The following is a 23,830-nucleotide window of genomic DNA, read 5'->3' as shown; positions in this document are numbered from 1 at the left end:
TTCATTAAAGAAATTATATATATTAAGTTTATTACATACTCATTAATTACTAAGTTAAACCTAATGAGTAAGGTAAATTCAGTAAAAGCCTTAAGAGGTGAACGCGCTAAGCGTTTAGCACAAAAATAGGGGCTTCCCCTAATTAAAGGTAGTTCCTACCTCAGGCCCTGGAGGACTACAACGTCATACACTTTTACAAAATCCTTGCTCATGTCAACTATAATGTACGATACCCCAGCTCTTAATTCAACTTCACTTGATCCTCCTCTGAAAATGACGCACATCAATGAACCAGTGTTCAAACCGTGTCTGATGACATCGTGGATTTTATAAACAGAACTGTGGTAACTCACAAACAACTCGTACAAAAATTAGTCAAGCTGGTTAAAACAAAAGCTTGGCAAACACCCTCGGCAGATTGGTAGTTCCCGTCAAAATGCAATTGAACCAACGCTTTTTCCAGCAACGGACCTACATAATTTTCATCGGAACTTTGGGAGTAAAACAGCTCGTTGAAGGAGAATGCCAAGCTGTCGTTGACAACAACGTTGCAAACTTTTCCGCTTTTAAAAAGACTGAAGAGAGCTTGAAATTTATTTTCAACTTTAATCTTTACAACTCTTTTGTAGACTTCAATGTTTGTTGCCAGCGAAACCATAGCGGCTATTATAGCAGAGTTTTCTAATTGTCCTTGTATGAAGTTGCATACTGTTACATCGTTACTGATTTTGGCGTCTTTGTAGTTATCTCCTAACTTTTTCGTGCACAAACTTTGATCCTCAAGTTTACAACTTGAATTTTCAACTTGTTTTTTTGTTTGTTTTTTCTTTTTAAAAAGATTTTTATAAAGCTCATGTTTCAATTAATTTATGTAGTGTTTCTAAAATTTAAAAAATATTAAAATAATTGTAAATTTACTTTATCGAAAAGTAATCTAAACTGTATCGGATTTAATCTGATTAAGTAAAAAAAATTGTTTCAGATTATGTTTTTTAATATTACAAAATCATTTTAAGTTTTATTTTTATTTGTCGCGTTGTGTATAGCAACTTTACTAGTTTTATAATAGATATATCTACTAGTTTATATAGAGTTTTTGGATAAGAAATAAATGAGTTAACTTAAAATTTGATAGTCTAACTGAAATTTAAGTTAGTCAGCTATTGAAGTAATATAAGACAAACTACGCCAAAACTTAAACTTATATTTTGGTTTATAAAGGCATTATAATGCAAAAAAAAAAAACAAATTTTAAACAGTTAAATTTACTCTGGTTTTTGATAGACAGAATTTATCTCTATTTATAAAAAAATTAGCTAGCCGGATTTATAACTCTGTATTCTAAGTATTTGTAAAAAAAATATTATTGTCATCATTTATTATAATGTTTTCATATTTAACGCTAGGAATCGAGTGTCATTTGATTTTATACTTTTTATAACAGAACAAATATTGCTAATTTATTCATCCAATTTCAAGTTTTAATTGATAACAATTAATACTTGTCGCTTTTTTTTTATTGAGTTCTTCTTGTGGTGTAGGTAAAATTATTGAACAAAAACTAATTTGCTCAAATTTTCATTACTAAAAAGTACGACCGAGAGATCCTTTTGTACACCAGGTCATTACACCAAATATTTTGAATATTTTCTTCTTTTCGACTTTATCAAATATACTTATTACTATACGCATAAAACAGTACTTTGGATCTATTTTTTGAGACAATGAATAAGGTTCTTAAATGTTTTATTTTGAATACTTTTCAATGGCGGTTCAAAGCTGTGTTTCTGGAGTCTGCGTAACCCATAAAAAAGCTAAAAAAGGATGTTTAGACTAATTGCTGAAAGTATTTAAAAATACAAAACAATTAATATCGCTTTGTATTGATTTTGTTACCGAAATACTTAATGTCGAACATACAAAGTGTTAAAACTATTTTAAGTATTGAAATTTTGTTTCAAAATTATTTTAACGACTAAGGATAACTTTAGATAATGAATTTAAAATTTTAGATTAATAGTAACCTGTTTTTGAATAACTCTCTTTAGTATCTTGCATTTTTTTAAGAATAAAAACTGTTGAGAATAAATTCTGAAATTGATCTAATGTAAAACTAAACTTGTATTTCATCGAACTTACTATGCTTTATTTTGTGTATTTAATAAATTGTATCTGTAGGCATTTTCTAAACCAGTGTTTCGTTTGCTTATTTTTATAGTCTCCTGTTTTGGAGAAAGTTAACAAGTAGTCATTCCTTTTCCAATTATCTATTCATTAGTTTTTTCTGCCCCTGATAGCTAAAGTCGCCTTCGTTGGGAAACCCTGACCTAATCAGACTTTAATAAATTATTTTCAAAATTTTAAAAATTCACAATACTTTCGATTATTAAAATAGACTTTTTTCAACTAATGTTATTAGTTTTTTTAGACTCATAAGCAATAATAAATTTAAGGTTTAAAGTACAAATAAAAATATTAAATGGATTTTATATAATATTATAGTTATGGTTAAAATTTTCTTTTCAAAGCTAGTAGCACTTGAGAAAATTAAAGTCTGTTTTGCAATTCTTATTATTATATAATTATATTGTATAAAATTAAATGTATTTGAATTTAAGCAAAATCACAAATTTTAGGAAAAACCTAATTAAATTTTGAAAAAAAAGATTTAGTAAGAAAGTAGACAAGTTTACAATGAGTTGAGTAAAATTTGTTTAAAACCACCCTCCCTGTTTCTATGATGATATAAGTATTTATATCAGTTCAAACCAATCTTTTTTTAAGTACTTTTTTTAGACTTGAGTTTTATTTTTTTATTTAGCATTTCTTATCACCAAACCTCTACTATCTTAAATTTTAATTCTTCATCTGCGTCAGATACTTTTTAAAAGATAAATTTTAATAACTTTTAAAGAACACAACATAAATTGTGAATATAATACAATTTTTGTACACTAGACTAGATCAAAAAGGATTAGTAAACTTAAATAAAAACTATCTTATATTAGTGTAACTTTGTTAGAGAGTACAAAAATAAATTTAAAATAAAATCAAGCTACCAAAATTTAAAGAACGAAGGTAAAAAAGTCTAGTAAACGTAATGAAAATAAAAGGTTTGTAAATATAATAAAATATAATAAAAGTTAACATTTACAACTAGATTTGTCAGAATTCCATATATAAATAGTTCTAAATACTGAATGAAAAACTTGTTTTAATCTTAAAATTTCATACTTAAGTATTTTTGTAGATATTTGCTTTCAGAAATTATGAAAGTTTTATTATAACTTAAAAAAATCTTAAAAAACCTCTTGAATGAATTTCCGTTATTTTAACTAGTTTTAAAATTAAAGACTTATCTTAAAACAACAAAAAAAAGTAAACTTCAAACTGCTAGTATATCTACGAGATTACAAGAGATCATGTTACAGCTTGAACCTTGCAGTAAATAACTAAAGAAAAATAGTGGATTAGACACACAATTTTGCTTACAGTACAATAATATTTATACTCTTATTGTTTTGTAGACTAAATTAGTAATATTTATACTAAATTTAACCAATGCTTGTTTTATTAAGGATTTTTTTCGTGTACTATTGCCAATCTAAATTGAAGGAGTAAAAAATTAACTTATCAAAAAAAAAATGTAAATTTTGCTACTTTAGGACATCCAGAAATTAGTTTATTTTTTGTGCAGTATATACAGAAAGTACTTCTTTTATATTTAAACCTTAATAAAAAACTTAACAGACACTCATTGCTTGGATAATTATGTTTGCTTGGTTGATATTACGTATTTAGTGTTTCTTAAATTTATTCTGTTCAGAAGATTAGTTTTGTCTAAATAAATTATTTTTGTAAGTTGTAAAACAAATTGTAAAATATCTTTAATCTTCATATGTGTTGTAGGATAATAATAATAAAATAACGAAAAGTTAGCTATCAACCAAAGTTATATAAACAGTTTCGGACAACCTTACAAGTAAACTAATTTCTATGTTGTTTAAAATATCAGTCAGTAAATTTTTATTAGATAAAGCGCTTAGTTCAAAATGTTTTTAGGTGACTTCTTTATTTTTGTTATAATTTAAGAATCTATAAATATAATTTAATTAACACCAAGTAATATATGGACTGGTAGCATCTTATACCACAAATGTTAGTTTATGTTAATCACTTATTAAAAGACAAGCAAAGCTACTTATTTTTTTATCAGCATTGAGTCTTAAACCTTAATCTTCTTAACAAAACTAATTATCAAATGTTTAATAATCATATTTCTGTATAATAAATAAGTAAACTTTTTTCAACTTACGTTATCAAAACTAAATCACTAAAAGCTAAATAACACTGTAGAACCTTACAAAGTTGAATAGTTAAAACACCAGCACAAGAAATAACCTATCATTTTATTGAAATCTAAACATATTGATTTCGTGGCATATTGATAACCAAAAATACTTTTGTAGTGTTGCTTGTATGGTTCTCAATTATTTAGTATATACTGAAAAATACTTAAATTTTTGTAAAGATCAATATAAAACTTTTTAATTTTTTTTACTATACTGAATATTAAATTTGAATTTTAATCAAGTAAAACGTCACATAAAAATCTTCTGGTTTAATATATAAATTTTTTATAGTATATCAGCCTGTGTATCAGGTTTATAAACAAGCTGTTGAAATCTTAAAACTATTTAGTACAACAGTTCTTTACCTTTTTTCATGTTTTACCTTATTTTAAAAAGTAGTTAACAAATTTACCCCTATTTGTAAAATATAGTTTTATATTTTGAACTTTAGGCTCATAAAATGAAAACTCAAAGAGTTTATCTAACTATATAAAATTATACTTGAAAACTAACTTATGAATTAAAAAGACAACAATAAACATTAGTTTACATAACTTGCAAAACTAGCCCCCTAAAACAAGGAAATTTACCTCCAGATTAAAAATCACTGATTTAGTATATTGTATTCGAAAAACTACAGTAGTTGAAGTTAGTTAAATAATCCTGTTTGTAGAGTTAAGTAGAGTATATAAGTATTTAATTTATTTCCAATAATATAAGGTTGTTAAACTAAACCTAAAACATTTACGTAAAATTGTTCAATCAATTATTTTCACACAGTCAAAGTGTTTAATTTATATTGTGTTTTTATAAAATAAGTCTTCTAGTCAATAAATGTCAAACTTGTATTTAGTACACCATTATTTCGCAGGATAAAACGAAGTTCTAATTAATTTAGCGAAGTACTGCGCTATTTTAAGAGAGAATTAGTGTGTCAGTCAACACACAAACAATTACTTCATAGCTATTAAGACTTTTTGTTAAATGCTAGGAACTAAAATTCATACATATCTAATGATGAATAAAAAAAAAAAACACAAACATTTTTATTTAGCTAGCAAATTTATTAAAAAAAAAAAACGAAAGATCAAAAATATCAACAAATTTATAAACACTAACTAAGTTTCAAACTTCCTAAAAAACATAAAGTAAGTATCCTAAAAAAAAACATGTGCCCAATGGAAACAAGTAGCAAATACATTTTACGACTCTGCAACGCCATCGAGCGGATAAAATTTGAAGTATTTAATCAACTTCTTCCATGCGGCCGGCGTCTCCCTCCAGTGGTGGCATCTCGTCTTCATTTTCAGTTTCCTCAACTTCCATATCAATTCCTAAAGTGAGGAGAAAATTTTAATGACGAAACTCAACCAACATGAACAAATAAACGAGCGTAGATAGTTTTTCGTATATTTACAATACTCTTTAAATATTAAACCGAAACTCCATTATAGTGAAACGTAAAACTTCTTTACATACTAAACATTAGCACAGGGGTCGGCAAACTGCGGCCCGCGGGCCAATTGCGGCCCGCGAAGGGTAAATCTGCGGCCCGCGAGCACGTTATTTTTTTGAATGGAATGCGGCCCGCGAAAGAAAATTTTGTGGCCCGCGAGCATGTAAAAGTGGCCCGCTGAGCAAAAATATATTTCAAGTAAAATTTTTTTCGGTAATTCGATTTAACTTGTTTAGTTTGGTTTTAAGTCTCTGTATAACATTTAAAAATAATTAGAAGAAGTTGCTACTTTAATTTAAAAATGTGAAAAAGACAGATTAGCATTCTAACAGGATACTTTTCTGAGTTTCATAATAACTTCTATTTTACAACAGCAAGTAATTATCTGAAAAAAGAGTGCTTAAATTTAATAAGTTAGTTATATTATACCTATTTATCAAATAAACTAAATGCAAATGTTTTCCGTTTTGTACAAAAGTAATGCACAGTAATTAACTAAAGTGTCATTTCTTTATAGCTTAGATATTCTTTCCAATATTTTTTATACCTAAGTTTCTTTTATATATTTTTTATTTGTAAATGTTATGTTTTAGTGTAAAAACATTTAAAATGACATAGTAATAAGAAAAAAAGGTTTATTTAAATTTTTTTTTGACACATTTTAATTTTTTAGAAGTTTTCTTTGCACTTGAACTAATTTATATGCACACCAACTTAAAACAATGCTCATATTTTAAACCACTTTTTATTTAATACTTTAGTTAGTTTAAGTTTAGTTTATGCATAACTTTCTAAGTTTGTTTTTTCTACATGTAATATCTAAAGTTGTACAGACACAACTAAAACAATATATATGACATAAACTAATATAGTTTTTAGTTAGTAGGTATACATTTTCATTTTTCAAACATTGATTTTGTCAAATTAAGTTAACTTTTATGCTTTGCATATCAATACACACATTTGCTGTTTTTTGGAGCTACCTATTTAATATAAACTAGACTTAGGGAATTAGGGATAGTTTATAAACATTGACACACACTCAGACTATCACTATTTGAAGACTTCAAATCTCAGGCCAACTAAGTCATTTTATAAGTTTTTGGCTAGAATTGCTTTTTGTATACAAAAATATCAGGAATGTTTTTGTTAATTCAGGCTGGCTTTTTTGCTTAAAAGAGTGGCAAATTAAACTTATGATGTAAGTTTTGCCCAACCCAAAGTGTTAGTTTCAGTTATAATATATGTTATAATATATCAAGTTCAAGCTTTGAACTTGAAAATTTATGCTTAAAAATTTTGGAAAAAAACTTGAATTTGAGAATTTTTAAAAAGCCTGGAGTTTCAAACAATTTTTACATGTAAAGTAGTGAAATTTCGATTTGACACAAAAAATTTAGCAAATAAACATTTCTTTATTAAAAAATATACTAAAGTAGCTTAACAGTGTTTTTTAATATTGATATATTTTATAAGACACTTATTAAACTTTATACTAAATATAAAAGAAGAAATTGTACTTTTAAAAACTTTTGGTGCATTGCACCTTTACTTGTAAAATTTCACCGATTGTTGTGCTTCGTGTTTGAACTAAACCAAGAAATTATACTAAAGTTTCAAAGTTAAAAAAACATCTCTAATAAAAATTCTCAGATGAGCAATAGTTTTTCTATCAGTGCTCTCATCTTAACATATTGATTAAAGTCATAATTTGATTTATACGACTTTATAACCTTAAAGCATTTCCTAAATAGGACTTTTAGTTGTCATTGAAGAAATAAACAAAAGTTTTTCATTACTGCCAACAAAAATTCTTTAAAAAAATTTTCAATTATAAACGGTATCTCATTATTAATAATAGATTTTGCTACTTTATAACTTGCCCTAACAACTTTTTTCTGATAATTCTGTAGTTACTGAAGATAATCATGTGTTTTGTTAGAACTGACTTTGGTGATTTGTTTTTTTATCGTTTCTCGCAATAACTCCTAACTAACGTTTTTTTTTTGTTGCTCGTCTTTTATTTTACAACTAATATTTTTAAATTCTTGTTGCAGATAAAGAATTGCTGTAATGCTTAATAAAAAAGAGGTTTTACTCTTCGCTAATGACTCAATTAAGTTTTATACTTTTGTTAAAAATGTTTAAGAAAGTCCATTCCAGCTGACTTATATTTTTTTGGCATGTAATTTGTTTACTGTTAATAAGTTTTGTTATTTCTTTATGTTGTGAACTTTGTTTTAACTGGGTTGCTACACAAACAGTCTATTTTAACAGCTTGTAAACTCAGATGTGTGTGAAACTTTTATTTCAAACACTTTATATAAATCTTAGAATTCCCAGAATAGTTTTTATGACTGTAGTGTAGTTTACTAATTGTAGTTTTTTATTGTTTTTTTACACTTTGTGTACTTTTTAATGATGATGATATTTTTACTAGGTACTTGAGCTAGATTTACAACGATTTACTAGCTTTTTAAACTTTTAATGAACTTAGGCTGGTTTGATACAACTCAGACATTTTTGCTTTTTAAGTGACAACCATGTAAAATACTAGTTACTTATAAGACATTTTATTTAAGTATTCGAGAATTAATTATGTTAAAGAATTTATTCTAGCTTTCTATAATACAAACAGGTATTAATTTTATTAACTTAACTAATTACTAATTTTTTAATGAATGTAAACTATTTAACACGCAAAAACTTTTTTTTGAAGTTAATATTCTTAGAAATATGAAAAAAGGGGTTGATAATATAACAAATATATAAAAGTAACTAATAAATTGTCTTTTAAGTTTAGTTTTTATAGAGTTAAATTGTATGTAAAATTACAAAAGTATTAAATTTAACTTAGTAAGTGCTTATGAAAGTACATAGTTTATTAACACTTAAGTATATTAGTCAATGTAAATTTTATTCTAATTTTATTTAATTTAAATAGTCACTCTATGTATAGCTAAAAGTTATTTATAATGATAAGGTGAATAAAAGTAAAACTTTTCTCTAGTGTGACTAAAACTAAAACCATAAGATTTTTCAAATGTCACTAAAACTAAAACTGCGGCCCGCGAAGACTTTGTAAACTTGAAATTTGGCCCGCGACCACCAACTGCCTGCCGACCCCTGCATTAGCACTTAAAAAAGAGAGAAAAGAACTTGAAAATAATCCGGTTACGTCTCAAATTTTTTTTATATAATTATCAAAATTTTCTTACCAAGACCAAGTTGGATCATTCTGTGAACTGAAGAAGCGTGTTTTGAAGGATCTTGCAGTGAAAATCCGGATGCGAGAAGAGAAGTTTCGAACAAAAGCATCACCAAGTCTTTTACTGATCTGTTTTTGATTTATTGATAGTTAAATAATCAAATTAAACGTATCTTGTTATATACTGAAACAACAATAATAAATTTTTAAGCCGAACTTTTTTTTAATAAATATTGTTGATGTATATATGCATTTATGATAAATCTACACAAATACACTTTTTGTTTAGAAATCTAAGATGAACAGGTTTTTGAAAGTTATGAAACCACTAAACATGAGCTGCAATTCATACTTGCAATTTTTAGTATTGAAAAAACATATGTATATAAAAACAAACTTGTCGTTCTTGTTAGCTTCGGCCTTCACTCTCAACTGTTCCATGATGGGATGATCGTGATTTATTTCCAAATTCTTCTTCGCTGCCATGTACGCCATCGAGCTTGAATCTTTCAACGCCTGAGCCCTTATGATCCTTTCCATGTTGGCCGAATATCCGTGTTGTGACGTAACAATGCAGCAAGGCGATTGCACGAGACGGTTTGATACCAACACCTGTGAAGAATAGGAAAATAATTTTATAGACTATGAGGAAATGAAAATATAAAAATGAGTAAGTAGATTGCCATAATACTATTTCAAACGTGCCTCTATAACATCTGGTAAATTTTCGTTATAACAATTATTATTAGTTTTAAATTACTTAAAATAACGATTTTTATTTTTATTTTATGACCTGATGATTAGACACGAGCTTTTTTAATTTACCAATATATTTTTTAATTATAATTTAAAAGTCGTACAAGTTACGACATACTACTTTAAAAGTGTTTAAATTTACTATTGTTGTAATAAACTGATTAAAATAGAATACTGATAATTAACCTTTTCGACTTTTTTGTCCAAGATTTCCTTCATGACGGTGCAGAGAGGCTCGAACTTCTTTGTGGCTTCTTCGAATTTTTTCTTCTCTTCTTCGTCTTCTGGCAGTTCGAGTCCTTCTTTTGTGATGCTGACAAGATTCTTGCCTTCATATTCTTTCAACTGCTGCACGCAATACTCATCAATCGGCTCAGTCATGTAGAGAACCTAAATTGGTATCATTTATTTAATTAATACAATTGGTTCGTTTATGATTTTTATTTTGAAATGCTAATGCTACTTTTGTTATTTTTTGACATTTTGTTGAACTTAATAAATAACTTAGTTCTTTTTAACTATTTTTTTAAAATTTTTTAAGTCATTATTTAGTAGCTACCTCGAATCCTCTCTTGACAACTCTTTCGACAAAGACAGAGTTTTGAACTTGTTCTTTCGATTCACCGGTGATGTAATAGATGTCTTTCTGATTCTCCTTCATCCTGGTGACGTAATCAGCTAGTGACGTCATCTCTTCAGCTGTAAAAAAAAGTTTTATTATTTCTATTTGATGTTGCACGCATTTAAAAAACTTTTAAAACTTGTGTTATTAATTATTTGACTTCAAGTTTTGTGTTACACAACTTTAAAAAATTTTAATGAACAATCAACTTACTGAAAGAAAAACAGAAAAGAATAATCAATAAGTAAGAAATATAAACTTGTTTGAGAAGAGTGGTATCTGAGGAATCCTGACAATTTCTTACGGTTTTGCGAATCCTCATGGATTCCCAACTTCAAGTTCTTGCCGAAATGCTCGTAAAATTTTTTGAACTGTTCCTGGTCTTCGCTGATCTCAGTGAACAATTCCATGCATTTCTTCACAATGTTCTTGCGGATGACCTTCAAGATCTTCGATTGCTGAAGAGTCTCTCTTGAGATGTTCAAAGGAAGATCTTCGCTATCCACAACACCTTTGACGAAGTCTGTGAGAATTGAATAATTAATATTAAATATTTTACAATAACTTTGTTACCTAATTTATGCGTCAAAAATTAGTTTAGATGAGTTCATATCGTTTAGTATAATTTATTAAACCATATTTAAAGTCTTAAAGTTCCTTCCAATTTAATGTATAAAGTCAATTTAACTATTTAAATTTTTACTTACCATATTTATTTTAGATAAATACTTTGTAACAACTTTTATTAGAAACTAACTGAGGTATTCAGGAATGAGTTCTTCACAGTTGTCCATGATGAATACCCTACGAACGTACAATTTGATGTTGTTCTTGCTGTTTTTGTTCTCGAAAAGATCCATTGGGGCGCGTTTTGGCACAAACAGAAGAGCACGGAACTCGAGTTGTCCTTCCACTGAGAAGTGCTGTTAAAACAAGAGAGTGTTTAATAAGATTTAAGTTGTTTTTATTTTTTTATCTTAAGTCAATTAGAAACTGCTCAGACATCCAAGGAAGATTTTCGCTGTCATTTACAAAAAGTATTCAGTGGAAACTGCGAACGTGGAAACATCATCATTGCAGTTTTATGTTTTTTGTATAATTATCTAGAGTTTAAAAAAATAATTATAACTAACCTTCACAGCAAGATGATCTTCCCAGTCGTTGGTCAGACTCTTGTAAAATTCTCCATACTCGTCACCTGAAATATCGGCAGGGTTGCGAGTCCAAAGTGGTTTGGTCTTATTGAGTTCCTCTTGATCAATGTATTTCTCCTGTTTCATAACAAGGTATTATAAAAGTGGTGAGTTTATTTTTATATGTGGTAGTTATAAAAAGTTGTAATACAAAACTCCAAGTTAAAACATTTGTTAGAAATTTTTCTATTAAACTTGGTGAACTATATTTTTTTAAACTTATTATGACAAAAAAAATTTATCATATTGGACTTTGATAAGAATTAAAAAATATTGATTGGAACTACAATTAACTTAATGTATAAAATTTCATTCTTTTTAAATTGTAAGAGCAAAAAAATTTACTATATGATATTATTTAAGTACCTTGATTTTTTTCGTCTTTTTCTTCTTGTCAGCAGATTCTGACTCTTCGTTCTCGTCGAGATCTTCCACTTTGGGCTGATCATCTCCAGCTCCTTCCTCCTGCACCTCTTCCTCTTCGTCGTCGCTGACTTCCGTTTCCCTCTCCTTTTCAACGTGCATGATGATCGGGTAGCCAATGAACTGGGAGTGCTTCTTCACGATGTCTTTGAGCTTCTTCTCCTCGAGGTACTCCTTCTGATCTTCTTTGATGTGAAGGATGATTTTGGTTCCTCTGGTAAGATCGTCTTCACATTCCCTGATGGTAAAGGAACCTCCAGCTGAAGATTCCCAGCAGTAGAGCTCATCGTCGTTGTTTTTGGAAATAACCTGAACCTTGTTGGCCACCAGGAAAGCTGAGTAGAAACCCACACCAAACTGACCGATCATTGAAATATCAGCTCCTGACTGTAATATTATTTGTGCATTACTTTATGTTTACTGACCAATTAATATTTATTACTTAAAACTAAATATAAATTTATGTTACTGCATTTTGATCTTCTTTCAAAACAAAATTGAAAATTAATAAAATAGATTAGTTTGTTAATAAATACAATTAATATTTAAATGAAACTTACATTGAGAGCTTCCATGAAAGCCTTGGTTCCAGACTTGGCAATTGTACCAAGGTTGTTGATCAAGTCAGACTTGGTCATACCGATACCCGTGTCAATCAAAGTGATGGTCTGGTTCTCCTTGTCTGGAATCACCTCAATCTTCAACTCCTTGCCAGAGTCTAACTTGCTGGCATCCGTGAGACTCTCATACCTGATCTTGTCAAGAGCCTGTGAAATTTGTCATAAAAAGTTGTGCTTATTTTCATCAAAAAAAAGTTATCACATAATTTTAAAAATTCTTAGATAAAGTATACAAATAAGGTTTTTTTGTTATACTAATTTTTGTTAATAAAGTCTGTTGTTTTTTATATATTCAATTTGATTTTTTTTTAAACTTAACTTACATATAAATTTAGGTTTTTTCATTTGTACAAAACCATATTTAAAGATTTGTTCTGTAAAATTTGTTAACTTGTCATACTTATTTAAACAAAATAATTTACACATTTCTTGCTCAATAAATTTAGTCATTTAATGTTAGAGTCATTTTTAAAACTAAATGAATAACAAACATCAGAAGAGTTGGAGATAAGTTCTCTAAGGAAAATTTCTTTGTTGCTGTAGAAAGTGTTGATGATGAGACTCATCAATTGGGCAATTTCTGCCTGGAAGGCAAAAGTTTCTGCATCTTCTATGTTGGACACTAGAAAATATAAAATAATTTGATTAGTAATTATAAAATTTTTATGTTTTATCTCTAACTAAATACAAGATAATTATATTCATTTGATTAACTATATCCAGCTGGATAAGTACAGATTTTTAGCAAATTTTCTCCAGGTTTTTAAAAATACACACTTTTGGGCCTATCTTTAGTTTAAAGTTAAGTTCAAGGTATAAAACTGTGTTAAATAGAACATTGAAAACATACTATAAAGCTACTTTTAATTTTTTTTTATAAAAAAGTTTTTGATGATGACAAAAAATTTTATCTATATGATTAAATTTTTGTGTCAAACTGAAACTTCTCTACTTAACATCTAAACAACTATTCAAATTCCAGGTTTTTCAGGTTTTTTTGGTGGTGATTGTTAAAAATTCCAGATTCAGATTGTTCCAGGTTTTTTAGCTTAAACTGTCAAATTCTAGGTTTTTCTAGAGATACAGGTTTTTTGGCAACCCTGTAAGTAGTTGTACTATTTAATATGTATATATCTTTAAAAACTGAAAACCTTATTTGTGGAAAATTACTTAAGTACTAAACCAAAACTTTTTAGCAGTAAAATATTTAACTAACTTACTTTTGTTTTTTTGTTTACTGGATGAATTTTAACTAGATCTGAAAGAAAAATATAATGGTTAACTCTTAGATAATAATATTCTAAGCTATACATATATGAAAATAGGCTAATTAGTAGGAGCTAAATAGTAAAAACAGATAGAAAACTAGATTTTAATAACATTCTACAAAAAAACATTAAGCATTATCCAATATAAAGGTATTTTTTTGTATGCAATCATTATCTGTATGAGTATTAAGCTTTTAAAAGACTAACATCAACAGCTTTTGATTTTTACAGGTCATTATAAAACAGAGACAATTTACTTTAAATGCTCTCAAAAATACACACATGCAACTTATATCCCACATATTAAATATAAAAATATTTATTCTTTTAAACTTATAAACCACACAGACAACAATATCAATTAGTAAAAATAGAAAATATAGCTTATGGTGTTATGGATTTTTTGGTTTTTTTACCTCTGAGAAATGAAAACAAAGTACAGAATAAATATAATAATACTAAGTATCTTAATAAATGTCACTACACCCATCTTAGCATGTTTAAAAACTCTTAGTATTAATTATTCATTTGATATTTAAATACTTTACTGTACTTGGATTTATAAATTATTTAAACTTTAAATCAGTTTTACATCTTAAGCTGTTACTCCAAACTCTCTTAGCCACAACTGACTTTATTTGAAACCATCTGCTTTAATAGTTTTACTGTTAAAAGAATTCAGATTTTACCTTCTAACTTGTTCCAATAAATATATATTTATTTTCACTTAACAAAGCTTAGTAGCTTTGTAGTGTTTTTCTTAGATTTAATTGAAGTTACTACTCTTTGAGACAAAAAACACAACCTAATTAATTTTTTTCAGTAAAAGCCAAAGTACAGATGAAATACTGTAAATTAAACTTTAATAAAAAAAAAATTACAAACAATTAAGAAAAACTTAAGAATATCCTGTTATATCCTGAGATTTGCAAAAATTTAAAAATGTATTGAGTTATTTTTAGTATACAGAGTATCCTAAGTGAGTAGCAACCCTAATATATACCATCATTAATATTTACAGAAACTTGAAGAAAAAACTAGAAATAGCTTGAAAATACATGTTTGGAGAAATGTTATATTTAGCCTGAATTTTGCACAAAACTTCAAACAACCTTGAGATTTAAAAATAGCCTTAAAAATATCAAACATGTACTGATAATTTCTTGACTAACAAACAGTGTTTCTTAATCTTATGTGACTCTTAAGAACAAACATTTTTTCATAAGTTTAAAATTTAGTAGATTACCATTTATAAAATATTTTAATAACATCTTAAGTAATTTTTTCCTACTAAGGTACTAAAAAGTTCAATTAAATTTTATTTATGATGTAAAGAATATGTCCTGATACCTTTTAAAAATCTTAAAACTGACCCGAGTTATTTATAAAAAACAGAACTATATTAAGTCAGCTGGAGTTTAATAAAAAAATCCCAATACCCTAAGATTTTCAAAAACTTCAAGTTATCTTGAGTTAACTTGAGTATACTGAGTATCCTAAGTAAGTGGCAACCCTTATATATATCATCATTAAAACTAACAGAGACTTATGGAAAAATCTAGATATAGCTTGAAAATATTTCAACATTAGGAGAAATGTTATATATAGCCTGCATTTTGAACAAAACTTTAAACAAGATTCAGTTTTTAAAACAGCCTTAAAAATATGAAACAGGTATTAATAATTTCTTTAAGTATATCACATGTATTTTATGTAACTTTTTTGAAAAAATAAACTTTTCCATAATGAGTAGAATACCATTAAATAAAAATTTCATTTGAAGGATTTAAGTTTATTTTCCTGAAAAGGTAGAAAAAAGTTCAATTAAACCTTATTTAAGATCTAATAAATCTGGCCTGAGACTTTTTAAAAAATTTATAAGTACCCTGGGTTTTTATAAAAAACAAAACTATCACAATTCAGCCTAAATAAAAAAACATAAATCTTGTTTTATCCTGAGACTTTCAAAAATTTCAAGTTATTTTGAGTATAGAGAGTATCTTGAGTGGCAACCCTAATATACACCAAGAATAAAATTTATAGAAAACCTAGAAAAAAATTTTGAGAAGTGTTATATATATATATAGCCTGAACTTAGAGCAAAAATTCAAACAAGCTTGAGTTTTTAAAACAGCTTTAAAATGTCAATCAGGTACTGGTAACTTTGTTAATAAAATCCAATGTTTCTTATATAACCAAAAAAAATATAAGTATAAAATCTAGTAGATTAGAATTATATAAAATATCTTAATTGGAAGGATTCAAGTGTTTTTTTCTAACAATGGTACAAAAAAGTTCAATAAAATGTCATTTATGATATAAAGAATCTGTCCTGAGAGTTTTAAAAAATCTTAAAATTATTTTCAGTTATTAAAAAAAACTATATTCTGTAAGCCAGAGTTAAAAAACTTATATTATCTTATAATTTAAAAAAAATTGAAAATTTCTCGACTAATCTTGACTACACTTAGTATCCTACACTAAGTGTATAAGTGAGTAGCAACCCTTATATATATCATTAATAAAACTTCTAGAAACTTCTAGAAAAATCTAGAAATTCCTAGAAAGTACTTAAATATTCATGAAAAATCTAATCTTTTTTAAGCCCAGCTTAAGTTCTTCAACTACTTCAACTTTAAAACTGAAGTTTGAACTTTCTTTTTTAATATATTTTTAAAGATTTAGTTAAAAAATTTCTCAATAAGTTTAAAGAATAAAAAATAAACTTATTGAGAAATGTTTAAACCAACATTCTAAAGAATTTTTTTTTCAAATACAGGATACTAAATAATAATTATTTTAATAAAATTATACAATATTTTTAATATATTAAATAGAAAGATAAAATTAATCACTTCAATAGTAAATAACAAACTTTAAAAACTCTAGTTTAGTTGCTGTTAATGTATTATTTGAAACTAAACAGATGAAGACCTTTTTGTATATTAGGTTTCTTTTAAACAAAAAAAACTTGAACAGTTAAACTAGACTGATTTATTTAAAAAGTAGTTTTTTGCAAGAACTTTAAGCAATAACTTTCTAATAACATACTACTAGTTATGTTATTTTTGTTCCTAACTTTTTCATTATTTATGATTGCATCTAACTGCTCTTTTAAGAAGTACATTAACTTTATTAAGTTTAATGTGTCTTACCACATCAAAATCAACATTATCTAGTTTGATTAATTAATAGTGAACTAAAGACTATTAAATTTAAACATTTCTCATCTAAATTTTACATTCTCTTAGTATTAAGATGTTTACTGGATATTTATCTGATATCTGTAACAAATTAAATTAGCAAATTTTTGCTCAAGTTTTAAGCTAAAACTTATTGTATAAACCTTTACAGTAGTCTTCTGTTATTCGACAGGACTAGAATCCATCAAATTGTTTCGTTTTGTTCTTTTTGATCAAATTATTGTTTTTTGAGTATGCAAACCTCCTCAAATTATAATGTTTTATAATTCCCTGACCATTAATTATTCAAGATCCACACAGTTTATTTCTTTATCTATCATACAAGTTTATTTTTAAATTTAAACATTGTTGTTTACAATTTTTTTTTATGTATTTATCTACCTCATAAGTCTATACACTTAAGAATTGTTTCGTTTTCAACCAGCTTTAATTGAGATTGTTCTTAAAAATCTTGAACTTTGACAATCGAAAACCATTGTTTAACATATGTATTTGTAATCTAAAACAATTAAAATATATTAATTTAATTTTAATTAAACAATAATATAAGTACAAAAATCCTTATTTTAATCTATATTAATGAAATTTTAGTAAAAGTACTAATCTAAATCAGTATGGTAAGGTAAGATTTTATAACAGTTTCTTTCTATTTTTATAACTTATGTTAACTGTAAAGAAAATAACTGCAACAAATTAAAATTTTAAAATAATCAATAAGTATTTAACACCCATACTGTAAAATACATAAATAAAGGTTTGTTAAATGATTTCTGGAAAAGTTAATATGGTAAAATGATTTTTTCTAACACACTAATTTTTACCTGTATGTTACATACACTTTCAGTATACCTATGTAGTGATTGTATACACCTGTTCTCGAAATTAGTATGTACACTAATTTTATTAGTTGTATATTTAAGATTGAACCACAACAAAACAGTTAGTGTCTTTTGTTGTACACAAAAAGTGAGTTTGAAGTTATATAACTAATGTAAATACTTAAAGTTTTTCATTATATAAAGTTTATTCAGTTTATACAATCTTTACTCATTAAAATTACACTTAAATGTACTTTTTAAATGCAAATAGGTGAATACTAAATTTAGGTTTTTGTAAACCTAGTATTTGTAAATGCTATGGTTTCCTAGTTTTTTGATTATTAGAATAATATTTTACTATTTAATTGCAAGTAAAACCAATTTTAGAATCACTGGACTAAGACAAGTTTTATTGTGAACTACTCTATTTATTAAAAAACTTTGATTTCTAGTGTTAAGATTTAAATTTAAACTTGGGAGTGTTTGTCAAATAATGTGTCAAAAAGGATTTCCAGTTAAACTGATAATTTTCAATTGGTGTAATATATTTTTTAAGAAGTAGTAAAATTAGAGGTAATGGAACTTACTTGCATGACTTTCAAAAATGTTATCATTGTAGAGGGAGAAGTAAGACTAATGTTTTGAACTATACAAAAGAACATGCTTACCAAATTGTGGGCAAAAGACCTAAATAAGGCTTTAGCATTCATTTTTACACTAATAACCAGTTTGTATGGCCTGATGGCTTTGATTACTCTCTACTGAGTGATATGAGATCAAAACCTTGTGGCCAGTGTAGCTTAAGAATAGTGCAATTATAATCATAATGTATTTATGTTTAGTTAGCAAATATAGTTTTTTTACATAATAATTACTAATTTTAATCATTAAAACTTCATTATAGATTTAATTTTAATACTTTTGGGTATGTTGGGTTAGGGATAAGGGTATAAATAAATAAAAAATCTTAAAAAGCAAAAAAATATTGCTGATACAGAATATATGCAAACAATTTGCTGCATTATGTTAATGATTTGTAAAATTCTCAAGCTATCCTGACCAACACATCTAAATAAAAATTTAGCATTAGAAATTACGAGTGTTACTTTGGCTCGAATAGCATTTTTGTATATAATTTTTTTATTAAATTTCTATTTGAGTCAAGGTAAAGCTCTTTAAAAGTTGTAAGTATTTTTGAATTAGTTTCAAGTTATAAAAACTCCCTAAAATGAAAGCTTGACTAAAAAAAAACACATCTATGGTCAATAGTCAATAAACCTTAGGGTGCTGTTATTACAGATACCTCTGATTTTCCGGCTCGAAAAAGTTTTATGTTACGGAAATATCATAAAAACAAAATTTTAGTTGGTTTGAAGAAATTTTTACTTTGTTACTAACCAATTTTATAAAAACCAATCCCAATGCATAATATGTGGGATCCAAAAATGAGACCTCAAATCTTTTTGAGGTTGTGCTTAATTTTGCTTATAATTGCACAATTCCCAAGTTACCAGTTGGTCACAAAGTTTTGATCTCGTATCACTCAGTAGAAAGTAATCAAAGATATTAGAATTTTAATTTAAAACAATAAATTAAACTAATATAATTTATATACATTTAAAGTACTGTAACAGTAAAATTATAATTAATTTATACTGTTAAAAAAAAAACTTTATAATAGTCTCATAACCGAAACAGAATAACTCTAGACCATTTCAAACGTTACATTAAAAGAGTTATAGAGTTAAAAAAGTACTAAGAGAATAAAAGATAGACTATGTCCTTGCCATAATCATAACTTTAACAGTTTTATTTAAAATCTTGTCAAACGTTGTAAAATCCTTTTTAAATGTTAACAAAACATCCCATTTAATCAAAATTTGTATATATAATGTACTTAAAAAGTTATTGTCTTTTTAAAATTACCTTTTTTACGTAAATGATCTGCTATTAAACTTAGCGCTGTAACAAAAAGCATATATTTAAGAACTTAACACTTTGTTTCTAGGGTTCATAACTTCTATGTTTTTACTTAAAATCTTGTCAAACATTGTAAAATCGTTTTTAAATGTTAACAAAACAACCCATTTAAACAAAATTTGTATATATCATGTACTTGAAAAGTTATGGTCTTTTTAAAATTACCTTTTTTACGTGAATGATCTGCTATTAAACTTAGCGCTGTAACAAAAAGCATATATTTAAGAACTTAACACTTTGTCTCTAGGGTTCATAACTTCTATGTTTTTACTTGAAATCTTGTCAACTTTGTAAAATCGTTTTTAAATGTTAACAAAACAACCCATTTAAACAAAATTTGTATATATCATGTACTTGAAAAGTTATGGTCTTTTTAAAATTACCTTTTTACGTGAATGATCTACTATTAAACTTAGCGCTGTAACAAAAAGCATATATTTAAGAACTTAACACTTTGTTTCTAGGGTTCATAACTTCTATGTTTTTACTTGAAATCTTGTCAAACTTTGTAAAATCGTTTCTCAATGTTAACAAAACAACCCATTTAAATAAAATTTGTATATATCATGTACTTTAAAAGTTATGGTCTTTTTAAAATTACCTTTTTACGTGAATGATCTGCTATTAAACTTAGCGCTGTAACAAAAAGCATATTTTTAAGAACTTAACACTTTGTTTCTAGGGTTCATAACTTCTATGTTTTTACTTGAAATCTTGTCAAACTTTGTAAAATCGTTTTTAAATGTTAACAAAACAACCCATTAAAACAAAATTTGTATATATCATGTACTTAAAAAGTTATGGTCTTTTTAAAATTACCTTTTTTACGTTAATGATCTGCTATTAAACTTAGCGCTGTAACAAAAAGCATATATTTAAGAACTTAACACTTTTTTTCTAAGGTTCATAACTTCTATGTTTTTACTTGAAATATTGTCAAACTTTGTAAAATTCTTATTAAATATTAACAAAACAACCCATTTAAACAAAATTTGTATATATATTGTACTAAAAAAGTTATGGTCTTTTTAAAATTACCTTTTTTACGTGAATGATCTGCTATTAAACTTAGCGCTGTAACAAAAAGCATATATTTAAGAACTTAACACTTTTTTATTATAGGGTTCATAACTTCTATGTTTTTACTTGAAATCTTGTCAAACTTGGTAAAATCGTTTTTAAATGTTAACAACCTTTTTTACATGAATGATCTGCGTTTAAAACTTAGCTCTGTTTGCATAAATAGTAGTTTTAGAAACTTAAATTTTTTGTATATCATGTAACATTATTGATTATTTTGAATAACCTTTGTGTTTTTATCTAGCTTTGCAAAGTCTTTCATAAATAAAATAATACTTTTGTAGAACACTCTTTGAGAAATTTTTTTTTATTTAAAACACAAAAATAAAAACACAAAATTGCAAAAAACTCTTGATCATCAACCAAATAAACATAGATTACTATAAACCTGATACAAACTTTAAGTTATAATTTATGCTATTTTAACGAAATAAAAAACAGAAAAATGTTTAAAAATAGTACTATCTTCTCGTTTTGCACATATTGCAAATCCACCTTTTAGTCTTAGGTGGGTTCTTTCTTAAACCTAAGCATTCAAAATGAAACCAACGCCTACATTCTTTTCTTTCGCAGAAGATCTTAATGTAATTTCAATATTAAATAACCAGAGTATATTGTATACATTTATTTATAATACCAAAAAATAAGTTATCGGTATGTTTACTGCAGTTTTAAAGTGTTGAACAAATAATCAAAACAATAAGGTTGATTATTAGCAAGTTTTTAAGCAAAATAAAATTACACATTTTGAATATCAAATTAAGTTGAATAAACTTAGGGACCTCCTTTAAAAAACAACTTCTGTGTAAGCTAATTTTTTTAGCAAGAAAACAACAGCAGTAGATATTTGTTGAACCGCAGTAAACGTATCGTAAGGTTATTGATATTTTTTAATTAAATATTATTCTATGCTTTTCATAGACAACTTTTATATTTGTCAAAAAATTATCAATTTCTATATTTTAATAATAAAGCTTAACAAAAATTACCCAAGTGTCTGTTTTTGAATTTTTTAACTTTTTGCTTTCTTCGACAGTTTTTCTTCCACAATCAAAACAAACATTTCTGTCCTCTAGAGAGTTTGACGGTCCACCGCATAATAAAATATCAAAGGCGACTTCTTGTCTGTACTCTCTAGAGTTTTCGTAAACTTGCAATTGCCCAGCCTCTTCATTTTTCATAAGTTGCTAGGCGTACTAAGTATAATAATTGAAATCGTTTTAATATATATAATACTTTTTTGTCACGTTTAATATATGTAGAAGACTCACTTTCAATATAGCTAATTCAGAGTCATTAACTCTATCCTTAAACAAGTATTCTTGATGAAACGTTTTATTTGATTATGTTTTTGATGCCAACTAAATCTCCTATATACTTTGTTCTTTCCTCGTTTGGTTCTTCGTTAGCAAAAGGATTGAGAATGGTTAAAGACTTCAGGTTTTTGTTGACATACTGTAAAATTTTGCAAAACTATTAGCGTAAATAAAGTTTTTAATTTAAAATACAAATTATTAGCTGAAAAACAAAAGTTTCTTAATGTTTTCTTAATGTTCTTAAAGTTTTTCTTTTGCAAAGTCTTATATACTTATTAAGATATGTCCAAAATAAGGTTTAAAATATACTAATTTAAAAAATTATAGTTCAATGTTTTTTTTTCGAATGTTTTTTTTTTAAATCTTATTTATCACATCTGAACTGTCTTTTAAAAAATATATAATTTTTGACCTATGACCTCTTGAGTAGAATTCGGATTGTCATGTAACCAAAACTTTACTTCCTAACAGTTCCTAAACTAAAACATTTTCGCAAAATTGAATACTTTATTCAGACTATTCGAATGAGGATTTTTGTGTAAAATTTTGGTTTTTCAAAATTATTTATGCATAATAACTTATATTGTGATAGCTATGCTTAAGAGCACAACTCCGCCTAATTCCACTTACTTGCGCTACTAAGCTTGTTTTAAAAAGATTTTGTTTAAAATAAACAAAATCTTTATCTTAAGAAGTTGTAAATATTAACAAGCTATGAAGACTTTAAAAGTATCACAAAAATAAACACAAAAATATATTAAATAAAACGATTTTACAAAGTTTGACAATATTTCAAGTGAAAACATAGAAGTTATGAACCCTAGAAACAAAGTGTTAAGTTCTTAAATATATGCTTTTTGTTACAGCGCTAAGTTTAATAGCAGATCATTCACGTAAAAAGGTAATTTTAAAAAGACCATAACTTTTTAAGTACAATATATATACAAATTTTGTTTAAATGAGAAGTTTTGTTAACATTTGAAAAGAATTTTACAAAGTTTGACAATATTTCAAGTAAAAACATAGAAGTTATGAACCCTAGAAACAAAGTGTAAGTTCTTAAATATATGCTTTTTGTTACAGCGCTAAGTTTAATAGCAGATCATTCACGTAAAAAGGTAATTTTAAAAAGACCATAACTTTTCAAGTACATGATATATACAAATTTTGTTTAAATGGGTTGTTTTGTTAACATTTAAAAAGAATTTTACAAAGTTTGACAAGATTTCAAGTAAAAACATAGAAGTTATGAACCCTAGAAACAAAGTGTTAAGTTCTTAAATACATGCTTTTTGTTACAGCGCTAAGTTTAATAGTAGATCATTCACGTAAAAAGGTAATTTTAAAAAGACCATAACTTTTCAAGTACAATAAATATACAAATTTTGTTTAAATGAGATGTTTTGTTAACATTTAGAAACGATTTTACAATGTTTGACAATATTTCAAGTAAAAACATAGAAGTTATGAACCCTAGAAACAAAGTGTAAGTTCTTAAATATATGCTTTTTGTTACAGCGCTAAGTTTAATAGCA

General features: G+C 26.4%; 1 protein-coding gene across 1 annotated transcript; it reads right to left on the bottom strand.

Annotated features, from left to right (window-relative positions):
• Positions 1-5,576: 5,576 nt before the first annotated feature.
• LOC145831581 (heat shock cognate protein HSP 90-beta-like) lies at positions 5,577-17,596 on the bottom strand. Its single transcript, XM_082938882.1, has 14 exons — positions 17,483-17,596; positions 17,245-17,414; positions 13,851-13,888; positions 13,122-13,252; positions 12,571-12,777; positions 11,954-12,397; positions 11,528-11,665; positions 11,152-11,317; positions 10,654-10,917; positions 10,332-10,471; positions 9,959-10,162; positions 9,414-9,628; positions 9,027-9,145; positions 5,577-5,686 (listed from the first exon to the last, which is right to left on the bottom strand). Coding segments are annotated over exons 3-14 (2,118 nt in total). The 5' UTR covers positions 13,852-13,888; positions 17,245-17,414; positions 17,483-17,596; the 3' UTR covers positions 5,577-5,597.
• Positions 17,597-23,830: the final 6,234 nt, after the last annotated feature.

Source organism: Thalia democratica, chromosome 3 (genome assembly GCF_965202585.1).
Source record: "Thalia democratica chromosome 3, ktThaDemo2.hap1.1, whole genome shotgun sequence".
NCBI lineage: Eukaryota > Metazoa > Chordata > Thaliacea > Salpida > Salpidae > Thalia > Thalia democratica.
Note: the sequence above shows the minus strand (reverse complement) of the source record. Positions and strands in the feature narration are given on the sequence as shown.

Coding starts and splice junctions, on each gene's coding strand:
- LOC145831581 (XM_082938882.1), bottom strand. Junction 12,778..13,121: donor TTATCTCCAACTCTTCTGAT/GTTTGTTATTCA, acceptor CAAATTTCACAG/GCTCTTGACAAGATCAGGTA. Junction 5,687..9,026: donor AATGATCCAACTTGGTCTTG/GTAAGAAAATTT, acceptor TCCTCACTTTAG/GAATTGATATGGAAGTTGAG.